The 12,323-nt window shown below is 38.9% G+C and overlaps 1 protein-coding gene across 3 annotated transcripts; it reads right to left on the bottom strand.

Annotated features, from left to right (window-relative positions):
- Positions 1 to 2,464: 2,464 nt before the first annotated feature.
- On the bottom strand, positions 2,465 to 11,771 carry PIGA (phosphatidylinositol glycan anchor biosynthesis class A). 3 transcript variants are annotated; one of them, XM_074814756.1, is made up of 6 exons: positions 11,691 to 11,771; positions 10,739 to 11,403; positions 10,052 to 10,184; positions 8,787 to 8,919; positions 7,246 to 7,452; positions 2,465 to 5,539 (listed from the first exon to the last, which is right to left on the bottom strand). In XM_074814756.1, exons 2-6 carry the CDS (start codon positions 11,388 to 11,390, stop codon positions 5,276 to 5,278), a joined length of 1,389 nt encoding a protein of 462 aa, XP_074670857.1. In that variant the 5' UTR covers positions 11,391 to 11,403; positions 11,691 to 11,771; the 3' UTR covers positions 2,465 to 5,275. The 3 variants fall into 3 exon arrangements, with proteins under 3 accessions (XP_074670857.1, XP_074670858.1, XP_074670856.1); XM_074814757.1 differs by having other exon boundaries at positions 10,739 to 11,171; positions 11,691 to 11,723; XM_074814755.1 differs by lacking the exon at positions 11,691 to 11,771 and having other exon boundaries at positions 10,739 to 11,472.
- Positions 11,772 to 12,323: the final 552 nt, after the last annotated feature.

Here is a 12,323-nt window from a genome sequence, read left to right as displayed (position 1 = left end):
GAAATCAGAGAAAAACAGTTAAGTTTGCTCAACTGTGAAACAAAAAGGAGAAATTAGCAAACAAAGGTGTACCAAAAAAGGGATGATCAGTTAACCCTAGAAAAATGACATAAATGAAAACACTCCTCCTGAAGCCAGAGGAATAGCAAAAGGTGTACAGGATGCAGAGAAAAAAAAAAAAAATATACAAAGAAAAGGTCAGCCCAAATGACGGACAAATCTTTCTCATGTGGGATCTACAAAACTGGCACTCAGTAGGATGTAAGCAAGAAGGAACAGCACCTTTTAAAAGAAAACCAGAAAATGGACTTTTGGTTGAAAAGGAGATCCATTGATCTTCTTTCACAATTAGCCTGCCAAATAGTTGGTAGAAGTCCACAACCCTCAGAAAAATACAAGAAACTGGAGATCAGGTGATTTCCGCTGAAATTCTCTTATTCCTAAAGGAAGGTGAAATTCCAGTAATAGTGAAGAGCTCTGCAGGTGGACTAAAAAACCATGAGGAAGTTTGACCACTTGGAAGTAGTCCCAGGAACATGACTCTTCCAGAAGGACAATCTCCATTTGTGTAGTAGCAAAATCACCCTCCTGGCTTCAGAACAAGACAACTAAAGATTTTTAGTTACATGAAGTAATTTGAGAAAAACTCATGTAATCTCTTAATCTGCTTTTAGTGTACAAGAACATTAGGAAAATTACTGCAGTGGATTTAAAAAAATCATCAGTGGGAAGATGGATGAACAGCATGGGAAGTATTTATACTGGTGAAGGGGGTAGTCAGGTAAGCTGTAGCAGGATCTGGTGTGATCACTCGGAACTGTCTGGTATTTCTGAAACTAAAGAAAGGTGAACAACATAGGCATGAGAACAGCTATAACATAACAGAAGAGCAACGACAATGCAGAATCAGGAATCTCATCTTTCTTCACTCGCTGTTTTGGGCAGCATCGTTGTGAGTTGAATGAGATGGATTATGCAACTCCATTGATAGACTGGAGTGAACAAGTCAGTCCCCCGTAGAAAACCTGCCTTATTGAGAACTTCTACAGGATGCCTAAACTACTCCATGAATCACTCTAGCTTTCAGCTAGAGTAATTGTCAAATTAAAATATCCAGAAAATATATTAATCCTTCAATAAAATTGTTATGAGGTGGTGAATGAATAGAAGCAGTTTAGCTAGATCCTCCAAAGAACTCGAAAGCTAATGTTTATATATCCTTACTTTACAAACATGCAAGGAATAAGCACAAAAGAAAGGCAGTCCCGTTTAGAAGACAACTCATTTTCACTACGGTTCACCTTAACTTTAGCCAACAGTGAGAAATGTTAGATGTGACCTGAAGAATTTGGCAAGGAAATAAAGATTAGTGGGATTCTATTCTCAAAGAAATAGAAAGAGGTATTGGTCTATTCTTACACTAGACACTTTTTGAATTACAGCTATGTATTTCTAATGTATATAGTTGAGAGTGTGAGTATCAAATATATTCAAAGACAACTGGGGGAAAAAAGGAAACAGAAATCCTTTAACTTGAAGGGAAGAGATCAGAACAAAGACGTACGGAGAGCCTAGCTATTTCTCTTCTCTCCGTTTGGTCTAATAAATGATACTACTTCCCATACAAGCCTTGCCTCATTTGCATCCTTAGGTCAGCACACTTACAACACTCCTGCTTTTAAAAAGGGATGTATACAGTGACTCACTGGTTGCTCTCAAACAAGCAGATGTGGGATTCATCTCACCTATCTGCCACCCATTGCGCCACGTAAGGTCTGGTTGTCTAAACCCCTGCTGCTGCCTGGGCAGGAAGACAGCAAATTCCAGCAGGTAATTAATTTTCCCCTGTCTGCCTCTAAGGCCTGTGCTAGCAGGGGATGACTCCTTCCTTCTTTAGGTGCATGCCATCAGTTCCCCCTGCTTAAACAACCAGCTTAAAGAACTAGCGTGTACTAGACAACCAGCTTATGCATGGTTAAAGTTCAATGAATCCTGCACAAATATCATCTTGAGAGTTATGCCAGTGTTGAAGCAAGTCAGAATCCAAAATCAATCCAATCTGTTAAGTTTACAAGAAAAAAGCATAATTTCAGTACAATGGTAAATTCAAATGTATAACCACATCCTGCATTCAATTTTGTTCCCTTCACAAAAAATATCCATTTATCTGGCTATGCTAATGCTCAAGTAATTAGGAAAAAAACTGTGAAACTCAACACACTACTGAGTGTCATAAAAGATGTACAGTAAATATGATGACAGTAGTTAATGAAATTAAAAATATTTAAATATTTTTTAATTTTAAAAAAGTTTGTAAAACCATTTTCTTTTGAGATTGTTTGTTCTTATTTCTATTTACATAAAGACTGTATTTTACTGGAGCATCAAAAAGATGCACTTTTACAATTATTTGTTTATGAGCCTAAGCATACTTAAAAAAAGGACTAGCAAAGAGAAAGAAATATCAAAAGGGGAAAAAGTAAGTTTATTTTTAAAAGATGCAGAAAAACTTGACCACAAAAATAAGTACGTTACAGTCTATTTACCTTCTTACAAATCCATCCACATCCACTAAAACACAATCTGAAAGACAAATCTTACAATCATACTTTACTTGATACTAGTTCTAGTTTAACATAAAATTTTCAGTTATCACCACTTGGTCTATACCTTAATTCACAGTGTCTGCATATAATGTATTGGAAACACAACTTCTTGTGCCTGTGGGATGGAATTTCGTTGCGGATCAATGGTCTCTTCTATGTAGAAGGTTTTTGGGTGTTCCCTCCTCCTCCACACAGGAGGCTCTGCTCAATGCAAGACATAGTATCACTCTCTCTTTGGTAACATTTCTCTAGTATTTCACAATGATCAAATGTTACCTACAAGCACAACGGAAACATTTTAGATTTTTTAAATAGTTATTTTATTCATTTCTAAATACACTCATTATCTCTGTTTGGGGTTTTTTATTGTTGTTATTATTTTCTTTAAACTTTTTTATTTTACCCACTGATGCTTTTTAAAACTGTAAATGATTCAGTGACATCATCCCTTATTCCACTGTACAAAGCCAGTAAATGAATCAGTCCCACAAAGAATTATGTGTAATACAAGTTGCAGTACTTGAGAAACAGCATGTTTGTAGTTAAACCAGTTATAGATTGAATTTTTGTGGCAGCTTGTGCAGAATGTTTAACAATCACCTTTCTCATAAGAAGACCAACCACCAGTGATGAGAAGCAGCAATATGGAGTATATTCCGGTATTTTCTAATTGTATGTTCCCACATATTAATGAAAAATATCCATTCTTTATGAAAAGATAAATAAACTTTTAGATAAACTGTAAATTTGTCTTGTAAGCAAGACTATAACAAGGTTTTATTATGTTATTCATAAGTACACAATGTTCTACGAGAGAGTATTTTGAATAAGTTCTCACAATGCTGTTGAAAACTGTTATAGTCTTGCAGGAAACCAAAAAGAAATAAACCAGAATCAACAAAATATTATTTGATATATATATATATAAAAAACATTCCCCTGGAATAATAATCAGTTATTTTTAAAAAGTTGTTATAAACTTGAATGTTTGGGAACAAAAAAAAAAAAAAGTAACTTTGAAAAGTAAAATATTACCTTAAATCCACCCATTTATCCATAATCTGTGTGGCACCACTTCAGCTGATCTCCACTTTTCATGTAGAGTTCAGAAAGTTCAAATTGTAATACAATGCATATTGTATGTTACATATCAAAGGCTAAAAATTCTAGTAAAAGAACACAGACTTTGTCTATGGTGTTTATTTCATATGACCTTTCTGATTCATGAAAATAGGTTCAATTAAATTATAAAATGTCAGATGTTAAGGTAACTATGTCTACAGAAACAAGATATTGACAGAAGTTGTGTTTTAAATACTTCCCTTCAAGGGTTTGGAAACAGTATTTTCATATTGCAAAGTTTTAATATTAATAAAGTATCCATCACTACATAATACTCAGAGTCATAAAATCATAGAACTTTTAGTCTTTAGTGATGGTTGAAAAAGAAATTAACACAGTGCATTAGGCAGGGGGAGTTTCAGAGGTGGTTGACATAAATGAGATAAATGCCCCCTCTCACACATTGGTATGTTGTGTTGCCTATTCCCCCAGGTATACTTTTTTTCCTTTCCATGAAAAGCATACCTATTGGTTATTTCCATTTAAGGGATACCTTCCCAAGATTTCACTTGCAGAACCTGCCTGACAGTGTCTCTGATTTAGCACACTGAACACTGTCCCTCCCAGAGATGGGCTGAAATGCCATTTTGATCATAAGTAAGGGGAAAGAAAAAGAAAAAAGAAGAAAAACAAAAAAAAGGGGGGGGGAAGAGGGAGAGAGAGCAAGCAAGCATGATGGTGCTTGCTAAGCCCTTCACAGATTTTTCTCTCTCTCACACACTGCACACACACACACACGTGTTACTTCACACTTTGGCATAGTCTGCTGGAGGAGTTTTCAGGCCTGAGCTGTTTCTGAAGGCTGTATTATCTCTAAATGATATAATTTCTTCACCTATGTACTTTAAAAAAATGCCATAAGCTTTACATCACTTTCACACATGTAAGTGAACAGGACAAATTTAGCACCTCTGAAAATATCAAAAATTCATTATGGAGTTTTGATTTAGCAACAGGACGATCCAATCTGACTAGGGAAGAACCTCAAAATAATAACACTATGCAGGCAAAACACTGTCACTGGGACACAACTGCTAGAAAGAAGTCTCTGAAATTTCCATGGTAATAGACTTCATTACTAATTTCAAGTGTCATTTTCATCTTAGGAGAGAAAAGATGTGTTTTACTGGGTTTTTCATTAAATATTTTTAAATAAGTCTCAAAAATCACAGTAAATATCAGGAATTAGCAGGGACTACTGTAAGCTAATAATTTTTGTGTCTTTCTGTCTCAAATACCACTAAAGTTTACAGTAACTTTCTGTAATATTCAAGTTGTTGAGAAAAATCTTGTATTTTTGTCTCAAAGGCTCTTGACACATATAAAAACCCATCGTCTCCTCCCAGCTTTAAGTGCAAAAGAGATGTCCGTAAATTTGCATGAATCCAAAATTAAATTAAAACATAATCCTAAATTGAGGTAGACATTTAACCAAGTTTCTTTCCAAGAACTTCAGAAAGAAACTGAAGAATTTTAAGAGTAATGTCTCTCAGCAAGCATTAAAACCTTTAGCAACTGATGTGTTGTTTCCTCTCCATTTGAGCGGTTTAGGAGCTTGGAAGTTCTTCTTTAACTCTCCCTTTTTTCCCAAAAAAATACTGTTTAGTCCATGCACCTTTAGGTCCTGTGGCATCTATTGCAACATCAATAATGGAATCTGGAGTCATCCACCTCAGAAACACCAAGAAAAGGAAGTTCAGAACAGCAAAAAGAGCAAAAATATACCCAGTCACTGGGCCACAGTGAGACATTAGTCTGTTAAGTCGCTCATCCATTGGTAAAACCACTTCATCTGCAACCCTGTCATACACCTAAATGGAGAAAAGACAGAAAGTAAGATCTTAAAACGATGTTGCTTCTACCTCAAAAATCAGGCAGTACTTTGTTGTCAGTGTGCAAAATAAATTGCCTATTCCTAACTACTGGATGAGACAAATATTACCCCAGAAAAGATTTGCAGATTTTAGGTGCTGATTTATGAGTACTGTTCTACAAAATTTGTTAATTTATTTAAGGAGAAAAAGGAAAAGAAATATTCTATTTTTTTGTCAGACCTCAAGATTATTTCATTAAATAGGAAGGCTCTTTAATGAAAGAATCTTCATGTCTCTCATGTAATATTATATAGAGAGGGTTGGGTTTTTTTAATTAATTGAATGGGTTCTAATCTCATATTCACACCAGTGATAGGAAAAGTCTGAACATGCAATTACTAGATTTTCAACACAAAGATGGATGAACTCACAGATGAGTTGGCAATATTCCAAATCACTGTATTTGAACAATCAAGCAAATCATAACAGGATACTGATCTTCATTTAAAGAAACACTAGTAATTCTTAGTAAAATTCTTAAAATTCAATAAATATGAAAAGCAAATACATGCTACTAGTGACTTAATATATGTATTAACCACAACCATTAAAAAAAAAAATAAAAATATAGTCCTGGGTTTCACAGAATAGAAACATAAATACCCACTACACATAACAAAAAAGGCTTAAAGGATATAGTTTTCCCTTGAGAACATTACAGACTTCATCCTACATGTTACTTAACAATGGGTTAACAAACAACTCTTTTGTACAACGTAAGTTCTACGCATACTTCTTCCAATTATTTTAACATTTTCTTTCACAGATTTGTGCTTTTTTGGGGTTTTTTTTAAGAAAGGGCTACAAAGGAAACTGAAATCTAGACTAACTTCTATAAAAATTTTGCAGTTGAAATATTGCTTGCAGTTACAAAATCATAAAGTGAATTGTGCTGACAGTACTGGAAAACAATAAACTGGTTGTACATGATATTCAAGGAGACTTGTAAGAGATATATATCTGAGTACACTACAATGTAATTAAGAGGCATGGGGTTCAGCTACTCTCTTGCCTAAAACATAGGGGCTGAAGTCATAAACGCCTGTGGAGATCTGTCGTTTCTAACATCATTGCAGTTAACGTTCTTCATTAACAGCAGAGTTTTTACGCTGAAGCGCAGCTCTAATTATGAAATATGATTTCAAAAGTGTGAGAATTTATTTTCATTACATCCATAGCCTATGTAAATTCAGCTATGTTCAGCCTACCAGCATTAAACTACCTCTCATAATTTTAAGCCACTTGTTTGCACATGGCAGACAAAACATCATGAATTCCGTCTTTTCCTTTTCATACATCTTATACAGCATGTTTTCCATTAAGCCAGAAAAGTTACTTAATGTGAAGACTGGAAAAAATATGAGTAGAAATGTAATAAGATCTAGGCAGTTCTTCAGAATATTTATCAGCAGTTATGGCATAGAAAAAAAAGTGCAAATAGAAAAAACCCACCAATCTAGGGATGTATTTGCAGAAAAAAACCCCAACTTTCTGAACCTTTTTAAACCATGTATGTTTGACAGGAAACACACTGAAAAATCACACTGAGAGATTACATAGAGAATGTACATAGTAATGTTTCAAAGAAACACCTGTTTCAGAAATGTACTTTAAGAGAATTTAAAAGAAGTGGTTATACGTACTTTTTCAGTTCTCTCTGCTACATTCCTCCAGGTATAAAATGTCTTTACTTTATTATGAACAGTTTCTGGAGATTGTAGTGTTCCTGATCTGAGCTGGGCAATAGCTTTTTCTAATCCATCACACAAAGATTTCACAGAGGGTTCACATAAAATAATGAGATTTTCTGGAAGTACCTCAGGAATCCCACCAACTCTTGTACTCACCACCTTTGAAAGAAACAAAAGAAATAGCACATATAGCTACATAACAATAAAGCTGAGTGATAACACTGCTATTACACTTTGATGCAGCACTTAAGAAGAATAGGGGAAAAAAAATACAATCAGTGGTTGCCATAAAGCCTGACATGCTTTGGAAATTTTACCTGTATGCAAACTAATGGTCTAAGCCCTAGAAAAGACCTAGCATAGCATAATACCTTTAAAAATGTTCAGAATGATTCTTTGGTAGCATGACAAAACAGAAGACTTCATCTAATAAGTGGTTTATAAGACATCTTTCCTGAAGTTGTTTCTCACATTACACAACTAAATCTATATAACCAGATTTTGGACATTCTCTCCATAGTCCCTCATGAAAACGGTTACCTCTACTTGGAGAGGAGAGTTTTACCACATCCACCTTCAGTTTATGCCTTCTACAAGAATTTCTTTAGAGGTTCAGTAATTTTAATCTAAATTATTATTATTTTTAAAAGGAAAGTCAGAAACTACTAAGACTCACATTGCACAATCATCTCTAAACTGCTAAACTTCCTCACCTCTAGAGAGGAAAACAGATGACAGGGGAACTACCACAACTAGGTAGTAACTACTGTCAAAGGATACTGGAGTAAAAAAAAAAAGTCCCTCACATTTTCTAAACTTCTTGTATATTAGACACTCTTATCAATCTTTAAAAATGTTTCTTTATATTTTAATGTAAGAATGTAAGTTCTTTATGGCTGTAGATTTAACTTTTTTTGTCAATCTGAGTTGTAAACTAGGCAGAAACAGCTTTTACTGTTTTCTCTCTCTCCAACTCTTGTCTTGAATCCCTACATAGTAAAGCAAATACATCCTCAGTTACTATAAGAAAACAATTGCCAGCTCTTGGTGCAGGAATAATACAGTTCTGGTACAAAGGTTTAGTCTGGCAATTCAATAGCCCTGACTGACCAGTCACCCATGCTCATAAGCCATTTTTCTGCAGTGTCAAAGTAAACCTTCATGAACATCAACGACTCCGAAACTCTGTAAAGAAGTACATACAAAATAGCATTTTGGAGAGGCAGTTTGGTTAGTTCAGAGAACTGAGTTAGTTCATTTACATGATATTCCCAGTTCTGCACAAGTTTTTTCTGGGATCTTAAGCAGTTTCAGTTAATCCTTCTGTCTCAGCATCCAGGTAATCTGTAAATGGGGATAATATTTGCTCACCTTTGTAAAGACAGAGCCTCAGATGAAATAAAATGTTACAAGCACATACCACTTAATCACGAACTTTGTTTAAAATGGATACATGCGTTGTAGATAGTTGAGTTCTTTTTAACTTTTTTTACCTGTAAACCACAGCTTGCTGCTTCCACGATTGCCATACAAAAGGCCTCAGTAAGGGAAGTGTTGAGAAAAATGTGCCCCTGGACTAGAACGTTCCTAACATCCTGGTGTTCCAAGGCTCCTAGGAGACGTACCCTGCATATAAGAGAGCAGGGGGAAGAGAGATAAACACTAGATTTGGACAGTAATAATGCTGTATAGCGTTACACATATTCTGAAAAATGTACCAATGATTCACAGTTATATAGCGAGACAAGGAACACAGACACCTTTGTTCCATTTTCTCTAAATTTTTGCAGAAACGAAGAAAAGAAATAGAAGACTCTGCTTCTTATTTTTACACTAAAAGAAACTTCTGAAAATAAAGTTGGGGAAGGAAGTTGCTCTGTTTTAATGGCAACTGCCTTCGAAACATTGCTACTGAGCTTTCTAGTTCTGTAAGAGAACATGGCTTCATGGAGTTAAGATTTGTCATCCTTTGTTTAGATGTATTATCTGAATTTTCAATGTGAGGTCTGATCAATCTCAGTCTGGAGTGGAGGGCAAAAGTATTTTCGATACAATAATCAGGATCTATTACTTTGAAGAGATACTGGGAAACAGGAAAAGGCTAAATAAGAATGATACCAACAAACAATTTTATCAGAGGAATCACTGACTGAAGTACAGAACGGGCAACTGGAAACAGAGAAAAGGAAACAGAAAATTAAGAACCCTGTCTTTGCCAATACAACTCTTTGAACAACAAGAAAACCCTGAAGAAACACACAAATGCATATGCATCACAGAAACACTTCGGTAACACAGCAGCACCAGGGAACATATTTGCAGTACCACAAGAACACATACTAGATAAGCACTACCCTGAAGAGTTTCATACTGAAATAATAAAATAAATTACTAGCAGTCATCCTCACAAGCAGCAGGGACACAAACTAGCTAACAACTTATGCCATATGGTAATATGTGATCTACACACCACAGTTTCAGAGAGAAATATGATAAATTTATGTCTAAGTCAGCTTCTCTGACTCGAGTGAAGATTCATACAGGGTCTATTTCTATGAATTAACTTGCAGGATCACAGCCCAACTCTGTAAGTCTTCAGTTAAGTGTCTGGTCTATCTGCCTTGGCTTCAATAGTTCTCACCTCCAGCCTCAAGCTTTTGGTGTTTTTTGGGAGGAGGGGGCAGGCAAAAAGGGTGTTGCTGTTGTCTTTCCCACCCCTAAAGTACATTTAAGGGTCATAGACATGCATAGAACAAACCTGTCATGTAGCTGGTATCTTTCCCGGACTTCTTCCAGTACGATTCGTTTTGGTCCTTCTCCTCCAACTAAGAAGTGTAACTCTGGATATTTCTGACAGAGCTCAGGAATGATACCACTAAGCAAATCTATACCTAAGAGTAGAAAATTTAGGGCAAGCCATTACTGTATTTAATTTTAGAACTTATGATGTAGCTTACTGCTACAACTCTATTCAAGAGAAGGAAAAAAAGAAGTCTCTTGAAGACAGTTACACTGCTGAACACAAAATTCTGAAAAAAAGACAACTTGTGATCTATTAGGACACAAATATGAAAAAAAATCACTTAAATTGATGTTGCTTGATTAAATAAAAAACAGTTAAAACATTTCTAGCAGAATATATAGATTAGGGCCTAAATCATATCCATAATATAAGCCAAACCTTCCATTTTACAGATTTCAATTTCCACTATCTTCAATATCACAAAAGAAATACACCTCTGAACCCAACGTGCGCCAGCTGAAACGGACATTTCTTCTTCTTGAATGCACAGACAAAAAAGCTCAGAACCATCACTTTAGAATTCCTGTTTAAAACCCAGTCCATACCACAAATACAGCGTAAGCAGTACCTAACCAAGATCTTTATTACCATACCCTAAAATAAAAATTAACCAAAATAAACTTACATTTTATCCCCCATTACCTTTTCTGTAAACAAGTCTGCTGACAACAACAATTGTTATCGTACTGTCATCCCTCCTTGACGGGTCTGGAGTGAAGTCGGTGGGATCAACAGCGTTGGGGATGACAGAGACTATGCGAGGGTCCAAAGCTGCTCGCAGCACCGTGTTTTCCTTACTCGTGTAGGAGACGCAGACGATGTGGTTCGTATCACACAGGGACACCGTCAGAAGTTTGTTGGTGAGCACCGAGCTGACATCCGCAAACCCAAAGAGAGAATGGTCCGTGAACACCGTCCGCAGCCCCATGGTCTTGGCATGGAAGAGGGCGTCGTGGGCCATGGCGGAGAAGGAGCTGTGAGCGTGGACGATGGTGACCCTCTCCCGAACAAATATGTACCTGAGCAGGGGCAGGCTGTGGAAGAGCGTCGTCGCCGTGGACTGGTTGTACATGACCTTCAGGGGCAAGTAGTAGACTTTCAGCCCGTTGGTGAGGTAGCGGACGCCCTTCCGGCAGCCGTAGGCGTGGGTGACCACCAGGACCTTGTGGCCCCGCTCGATGAGGCACTGCGACAGCTGGTACACGTGGCTCTCCACGCCCCCCATGTTGGGGTAGAAGAAGTCCGACACCATGCAGACGCTGTGCGCCCCCCCCGCCGGGCCCCCGGCCGCCATCCCGGGCCCGCTCCTGCCGGGGGAACCACAAGGCGCCGTCACTCGCCGGCGCCCGCCCGCCAGGACCCCCGGCCCCCTCACTGCCGCCGCCGGGCCCGGCCATCCCTCCCGCACAGGCCGCACCGCGGCCCCCGCCAGCGCCACCAACACGCACCGAGGGGCGGCCGCCGCCGCGGGCCCTTTAAGAGGGCGATCACCCCGGCAACCGGCGGCCGCCTCGAGGGAAGGGGGGGGAGCGGGAGAAGGGGGGGGGCCGGGGGGGGCGCATGCGTCCGGGCGCGCGCGCGCGCGCGCACGTACCTGCCGGCCGCCGGCGCTCCCCGGGCGCTTCCCGGCGCCCGCCCATTTCCGGGCACGGCCGCCCCGTCACCACGGCAACCTCTCGGCTATTCCATGTCCCTCCCCCCAGCAGTCAAACGCTCCCGCCTCCAGCCCGCCTCCACCAATCGTCGTCCGGCGCTGCGTCACGCGGGAAAAGAAAGAACCAATCGAAGCGGCGGGGAGAAGGGACGTGAGGGAAGCGGGGTGGGCCCGAGGCGCGGCGTCCGCGGGCTGAGGGGCGCGGCGGGCCTCGCCTCAGGCCTGCCGCCGGGACTCCAGCCGGGCACCGGACAGCGAAGTGTCCGCGCTCCTGTAACAGCGTTGCTCTTGCTGTAGCGGAAAGTCTGCCTCGACCGGTTGCTGTTAGAAGAAAAAGCTTGCACACAAAAAAGCGTAGTCCAAAGTAATGAAAAAAGTGAGCTGCACGCTGTGAAGTGATAGAATTGCCTTAAAACTCCAAAGGCTTTGCCCTGCCCCCGGTGAAGAAGCTGTTCTGGTGTATTTGGCTCCGTCACATTGGGACTCCCGAAATGTGCTCAAGTGTTTTGCTACGAGTACTGGAAGCTTGCTCTCTCTAAATAAAAAAAAAAAAAAAAAAAGAACAAGCAGCCA

This window comes from Strix aluco, chromosome 2, assembly GCF_031877795.1.
Source record: "Strix aluco isolate bStrAlu1 chromosome 2, bStrAlu1.hap1, whole genome shotgun sequence".
Taxonomy (NCBI): Eukaryota; Metazoa; Chordata; class Aves; order Strigiformes; family Strigidae; genus Strix; species Strix aluco.
This window is presented reverse-complemented; position numbering and strand designations above follow the sequence as displayed.

What these genes read in the sequence shown, in the direction of transcription:
- PIGA (XM_074814756.1), bottom strand. Translation starts at nt 11,390, where the DNA reads ATGGCGGCCGGGGGCCCGGCGGGGGGGGCGCACAGCGTCTGCATGGTG. An exon ending in CAGCAAGCTGTGGTTTACAG is followed by an intron (nt 7,453 to 8,786) that starts GTAAAAAAAGTT and finishes TTTCTTTCAAAG; the next exon opens with GTGGTGAGTACAAGAGTTGG. An exon ending in TAGCAGAGAGAACTGAAAAA is followed by an intron (nt 5,540 to 7,245) that starts GTACGTATAACC and finishes TTCTCCATTTAG; the next exon opens with GTGTATGACAGGGTTGCAGA.